The sequence below is a fragment of the Salmo salar genome, chromosome ssa22 (assembly GCF_905237065.1).
Source record: "Salmo salar chromosome ssa22, Ssal_v3.1, whole genome shotgun sequence".
In the NCBI taxonomy this organism is placed as follows: domain Eukaryota; kingdom Metazoa; phylum Chordata; class Actinopteri; order Salmoniformes; family Salmonidae; genus Salmo; species Salmo salar.
The window spans coordinates 5,782,307-5,807,339 of NC_059463.1; the positions used below are offsets into that span (position 1 = coordinate 5,782,307).

Genomic DNA, 25,033 nt, shown 5'->3' on the forward strand with positions numbered 1-25,033 from the left:
CAGGAGGCTGAAGAAATTTGGCTTGGCACCTAAAACCCTCACAAACTTTTACAGATGCACACTTGAGAGCATCCTGTCGGGCTGTATCACCGCCTGGTACAGCAACTGCACCGCCCACAAATGCAGGGCTCTCCAGAGGGTGCATCACCAGGTGCAAACTACCTGCCCTCCAGGACACCTACAGCACCCAATGTCACAGGAAGGCCAAAAAGATCCTCAAGGACAACAACCACCCGAGCCACTGCCTGTTCACCCCGCTATCATCCAGAAGGTGAGGTCAGTTCAGGTTCATCAAAGCTGGGACCGAGAGACTGAAAAACAGCTTCTATCTCAAGGCCATCAGACTGTTAAATAGCCATCAGTAGCACCTTAGAGGCTGCTGCCCTACATACATAGACTTAAAATCACTGGCCACTTTAATAATGGAACACTAGTCACTTTAATAATGTTTACATATTTTGCTTTACTCATCTCATATGTATATATTGTATTCTATTCTACTGTATCTTAGTCTATGCTGCTCAGACATTGCTCGTCCAAATATTTATGGATTCTTAATTCCATTCCTTTACTTTAGATTTGTGTGTATTGTTGTGAAATTGTTGGATATTACTGCATTGTTGGAGCTAGAAATACAAGCATTTTGCTACACCCGCAATAACATCTGCTAAACACGTGTATGTGACAAATAAAATTTGATTTGATATTCTGAAGCCATTCTCCATAGTCTACATTCAAGTCTTGTGCCGATCAAATTCTAATTAAAAAGAACATCGTATTTAAAGGGATTGCTTTACATAAATGAACAGAAAAATGAATTGAACAAAACATACCCTGATCAAATTGGTAGGCTACCGAGTGGGTGTTTTCTGGGGTTGAATTAAATGTATTCAGTGCCCGCAACAGAACCATACCCGTAAACCTCGTTATGTACCTTCTTCAGATAAGTCTGAATACCAACTACTGAGAAGTGCATAGGAAATGCGTGCTTAGTCTGAATCGGCCCCTAACTACATATGAAGGTTAGCTCCACACAACAGGGCCTTGGTCATAAGTAGTGTAATATACTGTATAGAGAATATGGTGCCATTTGGGACACAGCCTAAGCACTAGAAGGGTCAGCTCAATGGAGATTGGTAGGGGGACTTCACTGAGCTCTGCTAACATGGTACAACCAGGGAGGAACCAGGGGGATGAGCCCCTCTTTACCCCCACACTGCACTGCAGCTCTGAGGAGCTGGATGTTTGCTTTAGTGTGTCAGAAATGTGTAGATTTACTCGTTTCTGAGTACAGACCAGTGTGAGAGTTAAGAGTTAGGATTGTGTGTGTGTGTGTGTGTGTGTGTGTGTGTGTGTGTGTGTGTGTGTGTGTGTGTGTGTGTGTGTGTGTGTGTGTGTGTGTGTGTGTGTGTGTGTGTGTGTGTGTGTGTGTGTGTGTGACAGCCCCACCGTTAAACAGACTTTAACAATCTCAGACTCCTCCCTGGAGACCTCTTATCTGCAGGAAGGCATCTTTGAGTTGATAATCCTGCTCGTCACCTCAGCACCACACACACACACACACACACACACACACACACACACACACACACACACACACACACACACACACACACACACACACACACACACACACACACACACACACACTCCCCTCCTTGTCACTTCAGCACATCACACACCACACAAACACACACACACTCCCATTCAGCATCCCCCATCCCTTCTCACCCCCGCTCCCCTGCCCAGACCCCAAGGGAGAGAGAGGGCTGCTACCTGTCATTGCTTATGCCTCCTGGCGGTTGAACTAAAGAGGAGGAGGGAGGAGAGTGAGAGATTGTCACTGTGCCCGCATGAGAAGTCACATTTCTAAAATTCTTGTCTGTGTGATTAACCAAACTAATTTTGTTTTATTAAGGTTGACATGCTACCTTAAAATGGTCAACTACAGAGAATCACCAACGTGTGACTGTCAAAACCCCTGTACAGCAGCATCATGTTCTAACAGACAGATATAATCACATCAAATTATTCCTCTCCTCTGCTCTTCTCTCCTCCCTCGGCTGCCCATTAACAGTCATTACTCATTCTTTGAAATTCCCTCCTGCAACAAAACATTTGAATGACAATGGCATAATCCTATAACATCCCTACCAACATTTCCCTGACTAGTGCTCCGTACAGCTCCCCATCCCTTTCCTTCCCTGGGTTCTCCAATCTCAAATCGATCAGAAGGAAAACAAACGACTTGATTTCATATCACCACTGTCTGACACACACTCGCACGTGCGTGCACACACACACACACACACACACGACACACACACACACACACACACACACACACACACACACACACACACACACACACACACACACACACACACACGGTGATGTCTGAAATAGCTCCTCACTACAGAGGGAAATGAGTGTTTCCACGGTACAAAAGGTTCCATTAGTTGTGGCTGACCTGGTGCTATTGTGACGCCTGGCCCCTAAACAGGGCACCCTGGGACGGGCTGGGAAGGGGGGGATTGGTATATGTCCCAAATAGCACCCTATACCCTATTGAATGGCCATAGGGCTCTTGTCAAAAGTAATGCACTATATAAGGAGGGAATAGGGTGTCATTCGGGACAAGTGAGAGGGGAGGACGGGCTCTGTGCTGTAATCCTCTGTGTACCTGGGTGGTTTATACCTGCTCTACTGGAAGGAGGCTAGAAATATTGTCTTTCGCTCTCACTAGGAATCTCTCTCTCTCTCTTTCTCACTCTCAATCTTTCTCCCTCTCTTTCAATCTCTCTCTCTCTCTCTCTGCTTCTCTGTCTCTCTCCTCTCTCCAGATCTTTATCTCCCATGCACACTTTTGCTCTATGTGTGTGTCTTGTACATTACTTCAAATATTGTACTAGGGTAAATGGGATTCTGTAATTCAACTGATGCAACCATTGTTCCCAATGTTGTAGGAGAGAGGCATTGTACCCTGGCTCTGTCTGTCTGTCGTGTGTGTGTGTGTGTGTGTGTGTGTGTGTGTGTGTGTGTGTGTGTGTGTGTGTGTGTGTGTGTGTGTGTGTGTGTGTGTGTGTGTGTGTGTGTGTGTGTGTGTGTGTGTGTGTGTGTATGCATGCTTTTGTTGTGTGGGATGTGTAGCTGAGATAGTGTTGATGTAATTAGTGATGTGCCAGGTTGGTATGTCCTGTCTGTGTGATTTACTGCTGCTATCTACCTGCTACTGTTGTTCCTCTCGACTTCACTGGTAGTCTACACAAAAACAAGGCACTCTAAATGCTGGCTGTACTGCCTACTACTCTGGAGTCCACACTGGAGGACCACTCCGGAGTCCACACTGGACGACCACTCTGGAAACAAGTGTTTTGTTGTATATGTTTTTTTACCCAGATAAATTCAATTCACACTGGGAGTCCACACACATACAAGACATCCTGAACACTGTATGTGCCTGTTTCTAAGCAAACACAGTAAGCAGTTAACAGCTAGCACATGGCCCAATAATACAGGATGATGTCATAAAGGCCTATGATAGAGGGTTACTGAAACTTCAAGACAAGTGTTGGAATTGTATTCCCTTTCATTGTTCCCTTTCATCATTCTTGAATAACTATGCCGTTTGGGAGTGGTGACTGAGGATTAAAGGGGGAGGGGCTAAATTATGTGGAGATTATATAGCAAATGGTTCTCATTCTCCCCGAGCATGTTCCTTCATTAGCCCTGACCACGCAGCGCTAAGCAGCGCAGTGTGTCGTGTGGAGCAGAGAGGGACCAGAGTAGAGCAGGAGTGGCTGTACTAAGTGGTACAGAGCACATCAGCAGCTGGGTGAAATTCAACTGCCACTTTCAATGTTGATCACATATTGCAACTCGCAGCAACCCGCAACCCCGCTAGGCCGTAGTATCGCACCGCATCTGGGAAAGAGATGAAATGAAAGAAGAGACATTTGTTTGTAATCCTACAAAGCAACACGACAGAGAGAGAGGGAATAAATAAATGCATTGTTGGATTGCAAATTGAGACTACGAGAAATGAGAAATAGGCCCGTGCCAGGTTTGCAATACATAAATAACTCCAACTGTCATTTGGAATGTAACTTTGAAGTCAAATCAGGGTCGATAGAAAACTGTTTCTGTCACTCTGTCTGTCACTACTACATTTTGAATCTGACTTTAATATTCCAATAGAACTTCTCCATAGATATCTGAAGACAAATCAGGATTGATAGAAGAATTCTGTTATGTAAGACTGCCACTGAAGTGTCTGTCACTGAATTGTCTGTCACTTCATCACATTATCATGGCGAGTGAAGCTGTGAAGACATATTCGGATGATGTGAGTGATATAACCTATTTGAGCAAATGCCTAAATGATGTTAAGTGAAGTTCATCATCTTTTTCCTTCTTGTGCAACAATAGGCCTCTCTACTGACTGGTATCAGTCACATGGTGTACAGTAATCGCCAAGGAGACCTGACACTGCCATCTCACTTCTCTTGTCTTTACTTTTTTTAAATACTGCCAACATTTTAGGTGCTAAAAAGTTCAAACGCTTGTATTTGTTGTTTTTCTCACGGTATTGGAGGGTATGCACTATGCAGCTGTACCATCATCTACGCTATTAACAAATGGCATGTTTCTTTCTTTCACCAGGTGGCAGTAAAGAGCCACATTGTCAGTATGGAGAGATGCACTGGCCTTTCACGCTCCATAGTCAAGCAAGCAACAGATCCAACAAAATACACTTTTGGCCTACAATTTCATAAATGAAATCATTTCTATCACACAGTCTGTCACTCCCCTCTCCATCTAAGAGTTGTTTTCCATGCACCCCTGCTCCTCCCATGCTAGCTCTCTCTGGCCCCCACTGTCTCTGACATGGCACTCTATTCCCTTTCACAGTGCACTGCTTTTGAAAAGTAGTGCACTATGTATGTGGTGCACTACGTATGGAAACGAGTGCCCTTTCGGGACACACCCTCTGAGTTCATCGACATGCTGTGCACTTTGGCCAGAGGTAACCTGGCTGGGTTTGACACATACTGCATCATGCCGTGCCGTGAGGCTGAGCCATGTTTTCCATCACAGTCACTAAAGAACAGTAGCACATAGGGCATAAGTGCTTTACATACACCAAAGACCCTCCGTATCAATATTGTAAAATTAGAAAGTGGCTTCAGGTCTGTAAGGGCCTGTGTGTGTGTGTGTGTGTGTGTGTGTGTGTGTGTGTGTGTGTGTGTGTGTGTGTGTGTGTGTGTGTGTGTGTGTGTGTGTGTGTGTGTGTGTGTGTGTGTGTGTGTGTGTGTGTGCGCGTGTTAACAGACAGACATGGATGGTAAAACTGCAAACAGCTATAGCTTGGCTGTAGATCTGAGGCCACCATGCCCTATACCCATTGAACATTAATATTTCAAAATTGTTTACAGAGAATGGAGTTTTGAATCATCCTCTCAGGGTGATGTGGAGTTCCTTCCTGTATTTACCACAGCTTTTAAAGCAACACTACCAACTGTAAGCCTAGATACTGCAAATGTTGTGTAGCCTTCTCTATACATTAGTTAATTGCAAACAAAGATAAATAATCAGTGAAATCTGTCCTAAAATTGAACATTTCTTGATATTTGATAGTTTTTTTTTAAAGATTGTGGTGCCAAATTTGCATTTCTAGATGTGTTTATTTTAGTTTTTGGGTTCGATTTTGGGGTTTCATCCCATAACGTGAATTTTTGTCTTACAAGTTAATTGCATTTCAGAAGGGGACAAATTTAGTTAGGCAAAAAACACTTTGTTGTCCCTCTTTTTCATGAGATAACTGCACATGTTCAATAACACTAGAAAGAGAAATTGATAAATAAATAAAAGAAAGAAAGAAAGATAGGGATGGGCTGTTGTGCATAAGACAGCGGGCAAAGGTGATGGTGAACAAGGAAAAAAGGAATAAAGGTTGAAGGGACAAAAGGGAAAGAATATTCTCTCACCTCACATTTTCTACTCAAACTAATGATCTCGTAGTAGCCTAAAGTATAAATGTTTATAGAAATGTTAACATTAGGCCTACTGGCTTGCTTGCTTTATTATTTCCATGTGTAATTGTAAGTGTGTCATTTGATTAAAATCTGAGAGTGGCCTAGTGTCAAGCAGGACTAAGGTCTGAGATACTTAGACTATCGTGGTCTGTTGACTGCAAACATCTAGAAAACGGATGTGCATAGCCTAACAATCATATCGGCCATAACCTCCCATGATGACTAACTAGTGTAAACCCGAGATCCTCTTCCAGTATTTGGGGTTGCAATTCAAACAAAATAAATGTGTAAATGATATAACAAAACTTTTGAAAAATTAAAGGACAGCTGCACACTAGGAGCTCAGATGCAATAATTGAATAGCCTAATATCCAACGTTTAAACAGAAATATATATATATATATATATTAGGTTCAAGTGTTCTACTCCGCTAGCCAGCACTTCGCCTAAATAGGTGTGCGTTTCTTTCGCCTCCAGATTTATGCCAACTTTTACCAACGTTCCGGAAATATATTTTTTTAAAGCACACATCAGTTCAGTAGGCTATACAAGTCTGGTATTTTGTATTTGCATACAAGTGAGGGAAAAGTAAAAAGGTAGGCTACCTGTCGAGTCGAGAGGTCTGTCTAGAGGCGCGAGGAAATTGGACTGGGCGCGGGCCTTTACATGCAGAGAGAGAGAGAGAGAGAGAGAGAGAGAGAGAGAGAGAGAGAGAGAGACAGAGAGACAGAGACAGAGAGCAAACCAACGGCACATTTTCCCAGCAACCTCTCGAGCTTTGAGTGGAACAGAAGATGCTCTCGTGATCTTCACTCTTATAGCCTATACGTTCTCTTCTTGCGAAGGTGACTTTGCCTCTGCGCGCAAACTTCCCGACGTCCGTCAGCATCCATCCTTCTAAACTATGGATATGCATTGCACTAACGAAACGGACCGGAGAAGCTAAGCCTGCAACTAGTTGTTCGTGTCGAAAACACTGTAAAATAGACTGATAAATCCCTTCATCGAAACTTTTTGTGATTTTTTTTTGGTTGGTGTGCGCTCCCTGCCTGCTGTTGCTGCTGTGTGTATGTTAACCCAAGGAGGCTCGTAGTGTCAGGGTGGTCCGCAACGGAAGGTGTGCTGCGATGAAGGTACTCGGTTGGACCATTGTGATCCTCTCCCAGTGGATTTTACGAAAGGTAAGTGGGTCGGATAACGGCTGGTTAGGCTACTGAACCTTAACGTATTGAATTAACAGAAAGTTGTTGTACCGTTCTTCACTAATTGTCTTGTAACATGTCAAACATGTTGTCTGTAAATTGTGGTAGTCAAAAGTCTTTCATAAGGTAATAGACCCCATCATCACGAGAACATTTTCAAATACATCCATAGACAAGTAACGTTTAGCCTATAGAGATGTTAGGTCGGGCTCATCTCTAAAATCTACCAAATAGGACAAGCTACTATTTGACATTCCACCTGTGTGACCTGCCAGTCCAGCCCAGCTACTATGTGAGAAGTGATGAGATGTCCAGACACAAAAGTGCGCTTTTCAACCCCACTTTGTTTTCAACTTTTTTTGTTTGTATTTTTTTGTTGACAGTTGCTTGTATCTCATGACGAAGCAGCATATGTTTCCGAGGATAGTGTTTTTAACAGTTCGGGAGAATGGTGAGCTTCTATGGAATGGAAGAGCGAGCGCATTACTTTTCCGCACACACCCTGCCACGCGCGGCGGCTCGCTTTGCCGATTTTCAACCGTAAAGCAGCAGGCAGACATACAGCTCCAGAGCCTTACTGGCTCACAGCCCCACGCTTCGCTGACTCAATTATTCCGTCTGAGCGTTTCCCTTCCCCCCACTTAAGCATCCCGCCATTATCTATTTATCTATTTGCGCTGGCAGCAACTTCCTTCAAATTTCTTCAGAAGTTAAAAATGCCTTGGGCTTGTTTTTATCTTCACATCGTTTTACTAAGCAAAGAGTTTGTGTGTTTATTATAGTTGGAATTTACAGTGTGTGCGTGTGTATGTACGTGTGTGTGTGCGCGCGCGCGCGTGTGTGTATGTGTGAGAGGCAGTATAGAATGTACTGCGTGAAAATTCTTGGAACTTGGGAGGAGTAGTTGTTTTTATTGTGGACTGAACAAACTTGTTGTTTGCCACTTTGATCCATAAATACTGTTCAATCATAGGTCATAGGAATGGTCTACATGCGATCAACCATCAAACCCACTCATTCATATAGAGGGGCAATGTTTTTGAAGAAGGTACACTGGAAGGTTTGGTTAGAAGTGCTTGTGGATGAGTAGTAGTGGTCAAATCTCGCCAGTTCACCATGTGATCTGCATCATAGGAAGGGTCGTGACTCATGACCTATGCACCAACCTTACTATAAAACCTTTTAGGGAAACATACCCCTCTCAACCAGATACGACATACAGTGCATAACGCAAACAGGCCTGCATTTTTTTGTGTATGCAGGTATGAAAAGATGCATTTCGGTGACCTTGTGAAAATTGAGATGCCACACCTCAAATTCTCTTATTATTCTAACATTATTTGTATTATTGATGTCAGTGTATTTTACATTATATTACCCTAATTCTCATGATTGATTTTGTTTATTATCGCATCAAAACATGAACCAGAGACAAAAGAACAGACTCACTCAAACGTTAGTAGCTATGGCGACAGCTCAGTAGCTTTTTAGCTATTTTTAAAACGACTTAAAAGCAGCCATGAAGTGTAAAACAAGTCTTGAACCCAACAGAATAAATTGTTTCAAAGTGACAAACCTTAATGTTACTAGGGCTGTGAGAAGAGGCTGAGGCGATCATTTTCAGTAGTTTGTGTGTGTGCGTGTGTGCGCCTGCGCGTCTGTCCGAGTGCCTACGTCCCTGTGTGTATCTGTGTGTGTTTGTTCGTGTGTGTGTGTGTGGGTATGTGTGTGCTTACAGACAAGTCTACAGTTGACTTTTCAGACATGTTGGGGATGTTAAAAACACTCTGTCATCTGGCAGATTGAGGTTACGCCAACTATTGTGACAGATGACACTTAGTTCTTTTGAGGATTTGAATACAAACTGAAACATTTTACTGGTCATAAATTATACCTGTATTCGGCTCTCACATCAGAGTACAACTCAACTGCAAATGTATTGGTTTCACTTAATGTTGGCGTTACAACCATAATGTAATAATGTGTCTTGAAAAACTATTCCAATACATGTCTTCAGGTCAGTTATAGTGTAGAGAGAACATTAAGTAATTGCTAGGGTGAAATCAAGTTATTATTATAAGCCTATGGGCCTGTAGATTACTACATGAGAGGGTTAACGAGAAAGGAGACGAGAGAGCGAGAGGAAAGAAGAAGAAGAATGGGGGAATAAAAGAGAAAGAGAGAGAGAGAGAGAGAGAGAGAGAGAGAGAGAGAGAGAGAGAGAGAGAGAGAGAGAGAGAGAGAGAGAGAGTGAGGGAAGAATGAGAGAGGAGAGGAAATGGAGAGGGTAAAGGAGGGAGGACCGGAAAGAAGCAGAATGTGTGAAAGAGAAAGAAAGAGAGAGAAAAAGAGATTGTTTAGACTCCAGGCACTACGCAGCGTTGAGCGTTGAAGAGGGATGATCACACATTTTCATGGTGGATGTAAAACGACCCATCGCCGTTAGCTGATATGGAATTATGTTTTAGTCATATTTTTATGAGTAGTATTAAAATCGGATTATTATTATAACATTTTGATGACCATTTTATGTTACATAGCCTATCTAATATTGTATACACTGACAAAAAAATATAAATTCAACATGTAAAGTGTGTGTCCCATGTTTCATGAGTTGAAATAAAAGATCACAGAAATATTCCATACACACAAAAACCTTATTTCTCTCAAATGTTGTGCACAAATTAGTTTACGTCACTTTTAGTGAACATTTCTTCTTTGCCAAGAAAATCCATCCACCTGACAGGTGTGGCTTATCAAGAAGCTGATTAAATAGCATGAGCATTACATAGGTGCACCTTGTGCTGGGTACAATAACAGGCCACTCTAAAATGGGCAGTCACACAACACAATGCCACAGATGTCTCAAGTTTTGAGGGAGCATGCAATTGGCATGCTGACTGCAGGAATGTCCAATAAAGCTTTTGTCAAAGAAGTGAATGTTTATTTCTCTACCATAAGCCGCTTCCAACGTCGTTTTTAGAGAATTTGGCAGTACGTCCGAACCGACCTCACAACAGCACGCCACGTGAAACCACGCCAGCCCAGAACCTCCACATCCGGCTTCTTCACCTGTGGGATCATCTGAGACCAGCCACCAGCCACAGACAGCTGATGAAACTGAATCAAATCAAATCCAATCAAATGTTATTTGTCACCCTAATACAACAGGTGTAGACCTTACAGTGAAATGCTTACTTACAAGCCCTTAACCTATAATGCTTTAAGAAGTTTTAAGAATAAATAAGTGTTAAGTAAAAAATAGATAAGTCAAACATTTTAAATAAAAGTAACAAATAATTAAACAGCAGCAGTAAAATAACAATAGCAAGGCTATATACAGGGGGTACTGGTACAGAGTCAATGTGTGGGGACCTGGTTAGTCGAGGTAATTGAGGTAATATGTACATGTAGGTAGAGTTAAAGTGACTATGCATAGATAATAAACAGAGAGTAGCAGCAGCGTAAAAGAGGGGTCTGGATAGCCCTTTGATTAGCTGTTCAGGAGTCTTATGGCTTGGGGGTAGGAGCTGAGTATTTCTGTCTGTAAAAAAGCCCTTTTGTGGAGAAAAACTCATTCTGATTGGCTGTGCCTGGCTCCCCAGTGGGTGGGCCCATGCCCTCACAGGCCCACTCATGGCAGCGCCCCTGCCTAGTCATGTGAAATCCATAGATTGTGGCCTAATTAATTTATTTCAATTGACTGATTTCCTTATATGAACTGTAACTCAGTAAAATTGTTGACATTGTTGCATTTTGCGTTAACATTTTTGTTCAGTGTTTATCTATAAATATATATTGTATATATAATATATATATTTTGTGCATTCCGTCCCCAAGAAAACAGTGGCCTCCAGTTTGTAACCACCAAGTTTGTAACCACCAAGACTCTTCCTAAAGCTGGCCGCCCACCAAACTGAGCAATTGGGAGAGAAGGGCCTTGATCAGAGAGGTGACCAAGAACCCGATGGTCACTCTGACAGAGCTCAAGAGTTCCTCTGTAGAGACGGGAGAACCTTCCTGAAGTACAACCATCTCTGCTGCACTCCACCAATCAGGCATGGTACAGTGGCTTGACGGAAGCCACTCCTCAGTAAAAGGCACATGACAGCCCGCTTGGAGTTTGCCACAACGCACCTAAAGGACTCTCAGACCATCAAAAACAAGATTATCTGGTCTGATGAAACAAGATTAAACTCTTTAGCCTGAATGCCAAGCGTCACGTCTGGAGGAAACCTGGCACAATCCCTACGGTGAAGCATGGTGGTGGCAGTACCATGCTGTGGGGAAGTTTTTCAATGTCAGGGACTGGGAGACTAGTAAGGATCGAGGGAAAGATGAACGGAGAAATGTACAGGAAGATCCTTAATGAAAACCTGATCCAGAGCGCTCAGGACCTCAGCCTGGGGCCAAGGTTTACTTTCCGACAGGACAACAACCCAAAGCACAGAGCCAAGACAACGCAGGAGCGGTTTCGGGAAAAGGTCTCTGAAGGTCCTTCAGTGGCCCAGCCAGAGCCCGGACTTGAACTCTGTCGAACATCTCTGGAGAGACCTGAAAATAGCTGTGCAGCAACACTCCCCATCCAACCTGACAGAGCTTGAGATGATCTGCAGAGAAGAATGGGAGAAACTCCCCAATTACAGGTGTGCCAAGCTTGTAGTGTCATACCCAAGAAAACTCGAGGCTGTAATCGCTGACAAAGGTGCTTCAACAAAGTACTGAGTAAAGGGTCTGAATATTTATGTAAATGTGATATTTCAGTTGATTTATTTTTATACAATGTTGCTCTGTCATTATGGGTTATAATGACAGAGCAAAAAAACAATTTCATCCATTTTAGAATAAGGCTATAACATAACAAAATGTGGAAAAGTCAAGGGGGCTGAATATTTTCAGAATGCACTGTATATACTGTATTTAAAAATATATATATTTTCCTTTGTTATTTTCCCCTAACCCTACCACCGGCCCACAAATTGGAATACACTAATGGAAAACAACACTTAGACTACTACTTCCAGCTTATGCATACTTTATATTTATGGACACAGTATATTTAACAAGAGTTCTCCTTTATTTGTTTTTAGTCCCATCCTTCAGCTACCCTCAATTCCTCCCATCTATCTGAAGACCATCCAGTTTTGATTTGTATTTGCCATATATTTTTCAACTGTGCTGTTTCACAAAAGTTCTGAACCTATATACATTTTACGGACACAGTGTATTTTGTAGTCCCACCATTCAACTCCACTCAACCCTTCCCATCTATCTCTGAACACCATCCAGTTTTTATTTCTATTCGCCATATATTTTTCAGCTGTGCTGTGATGTTTCACAAAAGTTCTGAACATTTCTGTTCTCATAGTTTCTACAGATTGTAAATTAAAGATAAACATTTTTGCTAAAAGTATTATTATATTATTGATTGATTGACTATTACTTTTAAAATAATCACCCAGCAGTGCTATTTGCAGAGTTAGCTCCAGGTAAATGTTGCAGTCCTTTAGCCATTCCTGAACCTGTAACCAAAAACAAGCTACATATGGACAGTACCAAAGCAAATGATCTAATGACTCTCTCATCACAGCAAAATCTTCAGAGCTGGGATGGTTGGTTGTATCCCCCATATATATAACATTCTATTGGTTGCAATACTTCTTTATATTAATTTTAATAGGTTTTGATTAATAGGTTTTGATTCCGGCTTCGTTTTGTGTATTAGTTCCATGTGCCATGGAATCGGTAGATCGAAAATCTCTTCCCAACTATTTTGCGATCTATATGGCACAGCTGTCAATCTTTTGGTCCTTAAATGAAACTGGTCTACTTTTTTATTTCTTTAACCCATTTTGGTCTTTAATACAAGTTCCTTACTTTCTCCCTCTTCCACTTGCCTCTTCCATTTTTGCATTAATGCTGCAATCAGTTGGTTGGAATATTTGGTAGAGCAGACATTTCCATATACAGTTGAAGTCAGAAGTTTACATACAGCTTAGCCAAATACATTTAAACTCAGTTTTTCACAATTCCTGACATTTAATCCAAGTAAAAATTCCCTGTCTTAGGTCAGTTACGATCACCACTTTATTTTAAGAATGTGAAATGTCAGAATAATAGTAGAGAGAATGATTTATTTCAGCTTTTATTTCTTTCATCACATTCAAAGTGGGTCAGAAGTTTTCATACACTCAATTAGTATTTGGTAGCATTGCCTTTAAATTGTTTAACTTGGGTCAAACGTTTTGGGTAGCCTTCCACAAGCTTCCCACAATACGTTGGGTGAATGTTGGCCCATTCCTCCTGACAGAGCTGGTGTAACTGAGTCAGGTTTGTAGGCCTCCTTGCTCGCACACACTTTTTCATGTTCTATAGGGTTGATCTCAGGGCTTTGTGATGGCCACTCCAATACCTTGACTTTGTTGTCCTTAAGCCATTTTGCCACAACTTTGGAAGTATGCTTGGAGTCATTGTCCATTTGGAAGACCCATTTGCGACCAAGCTTTGTTTCATCAGACCAGAGTTCATTTTTCCAAAAAGTATTATCTTTGTCCCCATGTGCAGTTGCGGTTTTGGAGCAGTGGCTTCTTCCTTGCTGAGCGGCCTTTCAGGTTATGTCGATATAGGAATCGTTTTACTGTGGATATAGATACTTTTGTACCAGTTTCCTCCAGCATCTTCATAAGGTCCTTTGCTGTTGTTCTGGGAAGGATTTGCACTTTTCGCACCAAAGTACGTTCATCTCTAGGAGACAGAACGCATCTCCTTCCTGTGCGGTATGATGGCTGCGTGGTCCCATGGTGTTTATACTTGCGTACTATTGTTTGTACAGATGAACGTGGTACCTTCAGGCGTTTGGAAATTGCTCCCAAGGATGAACCAGACTTGTGGAGGTCTACAATTGTTTTTCTGAGGTCTTGGCTGATTTCTTTTGATTTTCCCATGATGTCAAGAAAAGAGGCACTGAGTTTGAAGGTAGGCCTTGAAATAAATCCACAGGTACACCTGCAATTGACTCAAATGATGTCAATTATCCTATCAAAAGCTTCTAAAGCCATGACATAATTTTCTGGAATTTTCCAAGCTGTTTAAAGGCACAGTCAACTTAGTGTATGCAAACTTCTGACCCACTGGAATTGTGATACAGTGAATTATAAGTGAAATAATCTGTCTGTAAACAATTTTTGGAAAAATTACTTGTGTCATGCACGAAGTAGATGTCCTAACCCACTTGTCAAAACTATAGTTTGTTAAAAGAGCTTAACAAGAAATTTGTGGAGTGGTTGAAAAACGAGTTTTAATGACTCCAACCTAAGTGTATGTAAACTTCCGACTTCAACTGTGTGTCCACCAGTCCTATTAATTATATCATTTACAAAGATTATACTTTTTTATTTTTTTTTCTCCAAACATCCTGTGTTTTTTTAATCAATAATATTTGTTGAAGTCCCGCTTCATTTTGTAATGTAAAAGTTGTACTTTGGTGGATTAAACTGAAAATGCAACCAACTTTCTAATAGCGATATTTTGCAGATAATTTTCTTTTCAAATAACTGAAAGTGAGAGGTTGTAATCTGAATAAAGAGAAAAAGGACATTCTTGAACATGGGGCGAGACATTCTTACTAATCTGCTAGAGAAGCAGTTCGGATTTAAGTATAACTTCTTTATGACTGAAGCTTTTAGTGAGAGGTCTAATGCTTAAATATTTTCTGCCCTCTGATTGCATATTCATTATATAAATAGGACTTAAAAAATAAAAATTGGGCTTACCGTTCCAAATAAAATGAAATTTAGTTTGCTAATATAATTTCAAAAACAAGTCGCTAGGTGTAGGCAAGGCCATAAGAAAATAGGTAACAAGGGGTGTGGCTAAAGAGTTAATCAGTGTGATTTTTGCGCAAATAGACAGGTGTTTTCCTTTTCATAGTAGCAAGATTTGATCTATTTTTGCTAACTTTCTATTAAAATGTATTGTAGTGATATAATGTCTTTCTTTTGGGATATGAATTCCGATTATGTCCACTTCACTGTCAGACTTTTTTATTGGTAAACTACACGGTAATGTAAAAGTATAATTTTTTTGGATTTTTTTTGTGATCAATACAAAATAAAGTACACTCATGATTTGGTTGGAATTCAGAGAGGTTAGAAAAATGATCTAGATCTTCTATGAGGCTGTGGAGGGATCCAAAATGTGGATTTAAAAGAACATGAATCATCAGCGTACAGTGACACCTTTATTTTTAAGCCCTGAATTTCTTGCCCCATGATATTATTGTTGGATCTGATTTTAATAGCTAACATTTCTATGGCCATATTAAATAGATATGCCAATAGTACACAACCTTGTTTTACTTCTCTTGACAGTTTAATACTTTCTGAGAAGCAGCCATTATTTACTATTTTACTATACATAACTTTAACCCATTGTATAAGAGATTCTCCAGAATTGAAATATTCCAGGCATTTATATATAAATTCTAGTCGTACTTTATCAAAAGCCTTTTCAAGGTCAGCTACAGTATGAGTCCCGGGCCTGGTTTCCCAGATATTTCATAGTGTTCTATTGTTTCCAGTACTTGTTTTATATTATCTCCAAAGTATCGTCCATGAAAAAAACATGTCTGATTAGGATGAAGTCTGAGGTCTTGAGCAGGTTTTCATCAAGGATCTCTCTGTACTTTGCTCCGTTCATCTTTCCCTCGATCCTGACTAGTCTTCCAGTCCCTGCCACTGAAAAACATCCCCACAGTATGATGTTGCCACCACCATGCTTCACTGTAGGGAGGGTGCCAGGTTTCCTCCAGATGTGACGCTTGGCATTCAGGCCAAAGAGTTTCATCAGACCAGAGAATCTTGTTTCTCATGGTCTTTTGGCAAACTCCAAGCGGGCTATCATGTGCCTTTTACTGAGGACTGGCTTCTGTTTGGCCGCTGTACTATGAAGGCCTGATTGGTGGAGTGCTGCAGAGATGGTTGTCCTTCTGGAAGGTTCTCCCATCTCCACAGATGAACTCTGGAGCTCTGTCAAAGCAACCATCAGGTTCTTGGTCACCTCCCTGACCAAGGCCCTTCTCCCCCGATTGCTCACTTTGGCCCGGGCGACCAGCTCTTGGAAGAGTCTTGGTGGTTCCAAAATTCTTCCATTTAAGAGGAGGCCACTGTGTTCTTGGGGACCTTCAATGCTGCTAAAATGTTTTGGTACCCTGCCCCAGATCTGTCCCTCAACACAATCCTGTCTCTGAGCTCCACGGACAATTCCTTCGACCTCATGGCTTGGTTTTTTCTCTGACATGCACTGTCAGCTGTGGGACCTTATATAGACAGGTGTGTGCCTTTCCAAATCATGTCCAATCAATAGAATTTACTACAGGCGGACACCAATCAAGATCATCTCAAGGATGATCAATGGAAACAGGATGCACCTGAGCTCACTTTCAAGTCTCATAGCAAAGGGTCTGAATACTTACGTAAATAAGGTATTTACATTTTTAGTTTTTAATACATTTGCTCACATTTCTAAAAACCTGTTTTTGCTTTGTCACTGTTGGGTATGGTGTGTAGATTGATGAGGGGAAAAAAACATTTAATCCATTTTAGAATAAGAATAACATAACCTGTTTATTTTGGGATTTACTCCCATTCTTCTCATACTTTACGAATGCATTGAATGTTATGTCGGAAAAAGTAAGTTCTAAATGATTCTGTTGTGGTTAAAAACAAGTAGGTCATCCAATAGACTTTGATACAATTTCCAATATCCTAGCCCACATGGACATTCTGTAAGAGTAATGTATTTGACCATTATTTGATGGTCCGATCCCATTCTGTCCCCTATCAACACTTTTTAAACTTTTGGTGCTATCGAGAATGTAGTCAAGACGATTAGCTTGATTGAGCTTTCGCCATATATATCTCACTAGGTCAGGATATTTAAGCCTCCATATATCCACTTGTTCCAATATATCCATGATATTTGTGATTTCCTTTACGGTCCATTGAGGTATTTAAAACCATATTGTAATCTCCCACCATAGTAACAGAGTCTTGTATTTAATTCCTTCTCGCATCTATCTATGTGCTCTCACCCTTTCCCTTCGCTTGTGGACTTCAGTGCAGTTTAGCAGTTACACCGACTGGCCCCGGTGGCAATACATTTATAAAACCAAAAGCTTACCTTGAAGAGTTCCAGTTTTGTATAGCCATAGCTAGCTAGCTAACGTAACATCCCTCTCTGTTTGAGCCGGGTGTTTGATTAGGCTAAACTAGCTAACTGCAGTCAATGCTAGCTAAGTAAGTGAAAGTGAAAAAATATATACTATGAAATCTCTCTCGCTCTCTCTCTCTCTATTGCGTCTCCTTAATTTTGGAAGAAATGTATTTGTTTAAAACTGTTCAACTATTGTCTTTCTCTCTCTTTGAGTCAACTACTCACCACATTTTATGCACTGCAGTGCTAGCTATCTGTAGTTGATGCTTTCAGTACTAGATTCATTCTCAGATCCTTTGACTGGGTGCATATGTCAGTTCTATGCATGTATACGTCAGGTAGCCTAGTGTTTAAAGTGTTGGACTAGTAACCGAAAGGTCGCAAGATCGAATCCCTGAGCTGACAAGGTAAAAAAATCTGTCGTTCTGCCCTTGAACAAGGCAGTTAACCCACTGTTCCTAGGCTGTCATTGAAAATAAGAATTTGTTCATAACTGACTTGCCTAGTAAAATAAAAACTATAGCTTGCCCACTCCATAGAAAACAGCTATATCTGCACTGATTGGTGAAGTAATGGTGATCTAAATGTAAAACAAGTAATAATAATTCAGAGGTTCAGAAAGGAATGATATAAACCACTACTTTTTGGGGGATTAAATGGTTCAGAACTTTAATTTGCTGGTCAGAACAGTGGAACAGAACGAAGAAAAGAATGCTTCTGTTCAGAACCAAATGATTGGAAAGTCATTTTGGTTCCAACCTCTCCTTCTGAAGCATATGCTCATTCTATTGTCAGTCAGACACCTGAGCCAGCCACTAGAGTAGAACTGTTCCTCTCCCTGCCAGGTCATATGGCTCTCTCTGAGGGGGAGAGAGGGTAGGGTAGAAGGGGAAGGGTGTGTGTGTGTGTGTGTGTGTGTGTGTGTGTGTGTGTGTGTGTGTGTGTGTGTGTGTGTGTGTGTGTGTGTGTGTGTGTGTGTGTGTGTGTGTGTGTGTGTGTGTGTGTGTGTGTGTGTGTGTGTGTGTGTGTGTGTGTGTGGTAGGTTGGTAGGTATGAGTGTATGACTGGCAGTCATCCGGCCCATTTTCAAGACCCAGAATCATCCGCAATAGGTCCCCTAATCTGTCAAATTATATTCTATGTTCACTAACCCATAATCTGTTGTGTAATCTGTTGCACGATGAAAAAAGCAATCACATTACTGGTATACCAGACGAGTAAGTATCTACTATCTATGCCTAGTGTATATTTATCATAGCTACTGTATTCCCTCTGAAACAGCATTAATTCCCATTGGCCAGATAAAACTATAGCCAACAGGATATTTTTATTTATTTTTTTAACATTTGGCCTACCTACAATTATTAATTTCTGTCCCAATTAAGTTTTTGACATTTGTACCCACATTTAGGCTATGACAACCTACTGTTTTTATATTACTCATTGCAGACTACCAAAGACCTTTCTTACAACGAGTACAAAATACCTTGGCCATGGTGCTAAATATTTTCTGTGGTTTTCTTTTGGATTGTCTAGAGATACAACCAGGAGGTTATCAATAATTTCAGACATGCCAGTCAGTATGTTCTATTCATTGATCTCAAGGCCTGCTTCAGACCTCTGGCTGGTTGGACACACACAGCCTTAGCATTGTGGATTCATTGTAGTATAGCAAGCAAATACGTGTGTTGTTGTTTGTACATAAAACACATTTTTTTACTTAAACCAATTTCCATTAAGATCAAGAACACTGCAAACATATTTCTCATTCAGCCTGGAATTATCTATGGAGTATTGCAGTAAATGAGATGGACAGCATACCAAAAAATAATCAGCAATAATTAATTTACTGTTCTGCAGGAAATGTCCTATAGAATTGTATCACATCCAACTTTTACCAGTGCTCTGGTTCGACCTCTCCTCTCTTCTCTTCTCCTTTCCTCAAACTCAACTCTTCTCTCCTCCCACTTATTATCTCTCTCCTGTCTTATCCTTCTCTCCTCTCGTTTCTCCCTCTTCTCACCTCTCCTCTCTCTTTTCTTATCCCCTCCCCTCCTACCTTCCTCCCTAACCCTCATATTTCTTCCCTCCCTTCCCCTTCTACCCTGCCCTCTTTCCCCCTCCCCTCCTGCCTCCCCCACCTCCCCTCCCTCTCTGCCAGTGCTCTGGTTCCTCCTGGGGAGGCCTGGTCTACTTCTTCTTCACTTCTTCTAAAAAATGAGCCCCATCTGTTCAGGCTCTCTGCTGGTGGGCCATGGTTGTTAAATTAGATGGCTTCTGATCCATCCATCTATCTGGCCTGATCTGGACACTCCTCACAACTCTCTCCCCTACATCCACAGGGGGGCACACCTCAGGTCATTAACTATCAGACACTATGGTTGGACTACGGATCGGATGGTGAGGGGAAGAGGGGCCGCCATCTTTACTGGTGGTGTTAATGGTTGCTCTCTGTGATCTTATTCGGTATCTCCTCTCCCCACCCTACTACCTTCCTGCCTCCCAGTAGGGTGGGGAGAGGAGAGGCAGAACGAGAGCACTGGGCTCCAGATCAGACCTCAGCCTGTCTGGATTGGCCAGGTCTGGGTGTATGGTGCCCTACAGTACATGGTGCCAGCCCGCTCTGGAGCTGACCATAGCCAGCTGCTGCCCTACTCCTCCAGGACGCCCCTCTCTCTCAGCCCAGTCGGAGGCTGGGTCCAGCGGGGAGGGGCCTCCTCTGTACTGGGGCCAGCCTGGTAGTGGTGAAGGTGTGGTGGTGGAGGGGAGCTTCCAGTACTAGTCTCTGCCAGAGAGGCCCACAAATGCTGATGCCAAGGCAACGTAAGGATGCCTGAAACCTGCCGTGTCTAACTAGTCTACTCTGGCCCCATGTGTGGTGTAGCTAGCACATGCCTGGCATTTCAATTCACTCACAAAGCCCACACACAGACACAGAGGCCTGATAACAGTCCAGATCACCAACAACGACGATGAAACAGCTTTTAGGGAGGAGGTCAGAGACCTGGCAGTGTGGTGTCAGGACAACAACTTCTCCCTCAATGTGGGCAAGGCAAACAAGTTTATCGTGGACTACAGGAAACGGAGGGCCGAACACACCCCCATTGAAATCGACGCGGCTGTAGTGGAGCAGGTCGAGAGCTTCAAGTTCCTCGGTGTCCGCATCACTAAGGACCTATCATGGTCCAAACACACCATCACAGTTGTGAAGAGGGCACGACAGCCTCTTGGCTGGCTGCATCACCGCAGGGTATGGCAACTGCACGGCATCTGAACACAAGGCGGTGTCAGAGGATGTCAGAGGAAGGCCCTAGAAATTGTCAAAGACTCCAGCTACCCGGCAAACGGTACTGGAGCACCTAGTCTGGGACCAAAGGCTCCTAAACAGCTTTTACCCCCAAACCATAAGACTGCAGAACAGTTAATCAAATGCTTACCCGGACTTTTTACATTGAACCCCTTTATTATTTACATTTTTATTTGCACTGACTCTCTTGCACCGGCTCTATGCACACTCACTAGACTCTAGCCACACACTCACACATACTACACTGACAATCCAACACACACACGCATACATGTACACACACACACACACACACACACACACACACACACACACACACACACACACACACACACACACACACACACACACACACACACACACACACACACACACACACACAGACACTCTCACACACAGTCACTCTTCGACACTCTTCACACACACTGCTGGTACTCTGTTTATTATATATCCTGATTGCCTAGTCACTTTTACCCCTACCTACATGTACATACTGTATTACCTCAATTACCTTGTACCCCTGCACATTGAATTGACTTCAAATCATCAAATCAAATCAAATTGAATTGGTTACACACATGGTTAGCAGATGTTAATGCGAGTGTAGCGAAATGCTTGTGCTTCTAGTTGCGACTTGGTGCTTGTACTCCTTGTATATAGCCTTGCTATTGTTATTTTATTGTTACTATTTATATATATATATATTTCTTACTTTTTAAATCTGCATTGTTGGGTAAGTAAGCATTTCACGGTAAAGTCTACAGCTGTTGTATACGGCGAATGTAACCAATGAAATTTGATTTGATTTGACACACACAGTCACACACACACACGTTCCTTGCTCAATGGATGGGTGACAGAGCATCACAATGGCATTGTGTTTGTGTAATTACTCAGCATACAACTGCTCCCCGAAAAGAAAAAAAGACAGGAAAAAAAAAATTCAGGATAGATGATAATGTCTAAAAAGGAATCAATTTCAGAATATCCCGGGCAATACACTCATCCCAAGTAAAAATCTATGTGACAGATACAGCTACATATCACCACGCAACCAGCAGAGCACGCTGGAAATGAATAGGCCAAAAGAGAAATATATTACCGACGCTAAGGCATGGAAAGCCATGGAAAATGAGGAAACGCTCGCATATACTGTGCTTCTGTTGTCAGGGTGTGAGGGGGGTAGACAAAGAGTGTATTTATTACACTGCAATTACCATTGAGGTATCACAGGCGTAATGGCAGTGGAGAAAATGAACACTTTGCGGGTACCGATAAAGGGGACATTATAGCAGGGTTTGTCATGCCCTGTGAGCCTCTCCTCCTGGTGGTCCACTATCCATCACAACCACCACACCACATCTGCCTTTAGAATGCACCTGCAGAGAGAGAGAGAGAGGAGGAGAGAGGGAGGGAGGGAGGCAGATGGAGGGAGAGGGGAGAGAGAAATAGATAGGAAGAAAAAGAAAGAGGGAGAGTGTCACCACAATACAGAAGAGAAGAGTGCGGACTATAAGAGTCATCATCATCATCACTTATGTTAACTCTGTGTGTTGAGTCTGCCTTCATCATAGTGGTGTCTCTTTTAAGTGCCTCTTTGCATGTATCAAATAATGCCGAAGGAGGGGAGTTTATTGTCTATAGCAGATGAAGTTGTCCGCCCTACTTTAGATGGCGACTTTGTCTTTAGCAGATGAAGGGGTCAGCCCTACCTTAGATTGGGAGTGTAGTGTGTAGGGTGTTCAGCAGATGAAGTGGTCAGCACTTCTTTAGATTGGGAGTGTAGTGTGTAGGGTGTTCAGCAGATCAAGTGGTCAGCCCTACTTTAGATTGCTCTGATGCTCCAGTTAGAGAGGTCCCCAGTCGTGGCTGAGATGTGAAATGTGAGCAGTGAATAAATGTGTTCCCCTCTATAGCTCTGAGGAAGGCTATGAAATAGATCATATCATCAGGGACTGAAGGACTGGTTGGCACTGATCGCCTTAGCACCACTCTTGTTGGTTTTTATCTTAGTTACTTGTACAGTGCCTTCAGAAAATATTTTCTTGTGTTACAAGGTGGGATTCAAATTGATTTAATTGTAATTTTTTTGTCAACGATTTATAAAAAACACTCCGTAAGGTCAAAGTGGAAGGAAAATTATATATTTTTTTATTGTTTTTTATGGAAAATATAACACGAATATATCTTAATTAATAGATAAGTGTTCATATTCAACCCCCTGAGTCAATATATGTTAGAATCACATTTGGCAGCGATTAGAGCTGTGAGCCTTTTTGGGTAAGTCTCTAAGAGCTTTGCAATACCTGGATTGTACAATATTTGCCCGTTATTCTTTTTTAAACTCTTCAGCCTCTGTCAAGTTGCTTGTTGATCAATGCTAGACAGCCATTTTCAAGTTTTGCCCTAGATTTTCAAGCTGATTTAAATCAAAAGTGTAACTAGGCCACTCAGGAACATTTCATGTAATCTTGGTAACTCTACTAATTCTTGTAGAGCTGGGCGATATGGCCAAAATATCATTTCACGGTATGTAAAAAAAAAATGATGGTATGACGGTATTTTATGTTTTTGATTAAAGGTCAACATTTGTTTTATGAGTAGTGCATGACTCTAGGGTGGCAGCACATACATTCTAAGTGATTTCATTTAGATTTATTTAATACTGTACAATTCAACTTCAACCCAAAATGTTAGCATTTTCTGCAATCATTTGAGATCATTCTACACTGCCATGTAGATGAATGAAAATGCCAGGGAGGAGTTACTCTGACATGGTAGGAACCAAAGTGTTTCGTAGGGGACCCTTTAATCTTTGGCTAAACTGAATGTTTTCTCTTAGATACTTTATGTTGCTAACATATTCATGCTTTGTGTATTCCTATTTGATTTAGAATATACTGTTGCACAAACAACATGATGATTTAGGTCTACACCATCACTGGTATTATCAAGCCGTATAGCTAATTACATTTGCTCTGACTCAGTACATTCATTAGCTAGCTAGCTAGATAGCCAGCTAACTAGCGATTAGCATTAGATGCGAACACAATTTAGGCCCAACTTGCTAAGAAAAGACAAACTAGCTGTTTGCAGATGTAAGAAACACAAACTAATAGTGTAATAATAGAACATACGTGGATTTATATTAACCCTTGTGTAGTCTTAGCATTCTGTATACTCCCCTTGTCCTAAGGGTAAAACATGACCCCCCTTCACTAAACCCCTAAAATAAAGCAGCTAAATTGAATTTTTGACCCTAAATCTATTTTGCATGAAGAAACAATCCGTCATTCATCACAAACTTTGTGAATATCTGGGTTTTCCCTCTTCACAATGCAGAAAGACTGCATTTAATCAGTGGACACCACTCGTTTTTATTACAACACACCTGTCATAATTGTTTTCTTTACTAAAGTAGAGGTTTATTATTATTATTATTATTGCTAAAGGTGCTGCATAGGTGTAAACACACTTGTATAGCCTAAGAAGGTAGCAGAAATGTGCAGAAAGTAGTTTTAAATGCATTTTATTGAAGGGAAACAATAAGTCTTGAACCTTTTTGGCAACATAGTGATATATTCTTATATACTGTACAATGAGGAATTCAACTACAAAATACTAATCTTCTCACATTTTGTTAACCATTGCCCCCACCCACAAGGTGAATAAACAACAACAATAAATAAGAATAAAATAAGTTAAATACATACAAAACAAAATGTGAAGAACATAAATCAATCAACTCTAATTAGCACACGTAGAACAGTAAGCAAGTGTGTGTGCATGGACTTTGCAGATGTATTTCTTACGTGCAGCACATAGTATTTGTTTTACAGTCCTTTGGGCGGCAGCATTGGCATCTCCTCCTCTTGCCTGCCCCAGCTGCAGCCTCAGGTGAATCAAAACAAGATCCAGCCCCCTGAACAGCTTTCACAATTTCTGCAGAGGCTGCTGTGCGGGTGTCTTTCCCAGCTGCTCCAGGAACACCCTCCTCTTGTTCCGCTTATCAGGCATCCAGGTAGGGTTGATCTTGTTCCATATCACGAAGGCATTGTTTGAGGACACATCAATGATGTTATGGAAGATGACCAGGGGCCAGCGGGCAGTCATCCTCCTGCTGCTGTAAGTTCCAATCACCTTATCCAGGTTGTCCACGCCTCCTTTGTTGTGGTTGTAGTCCAGGATGATGGCTGGCTTCCTGTCCTCACGATCACTGATCTCAGCCGTTTTGTGCGGTGTGCTCAGGAGGACCACATTCTTGTTCCTCTTTGGGA

The 25,033-nt window shown here is 41.7% G+C and overlaps 1 protein-coding gene across 1 annotated transcript in view; it reads left to right on the plus strand.

Moving 5' to 3' along the window:
- The first annotated feature begins 6,763 nt into the window (after positions 1-6,763).
- LOC106582673 (neurexophilin-2) overlaps positions 6,764-25,033 on the plus strand; it is a 104,834-nt gene continuing 86,564 nt past the window's right edge. Inside the window, exon 1 of the mRNA XM_014165967.2 lies at positions 6,764-7,216. Within this exon, the coding sequence (XP_014021442.1) occupies positions 7,163-7,216 (54 nt within the window). The 5' untranslated portion in view covers positions 6,764-7,162. The remainder of the gene's footprint in view (positions 7,217-25,033) is intronic.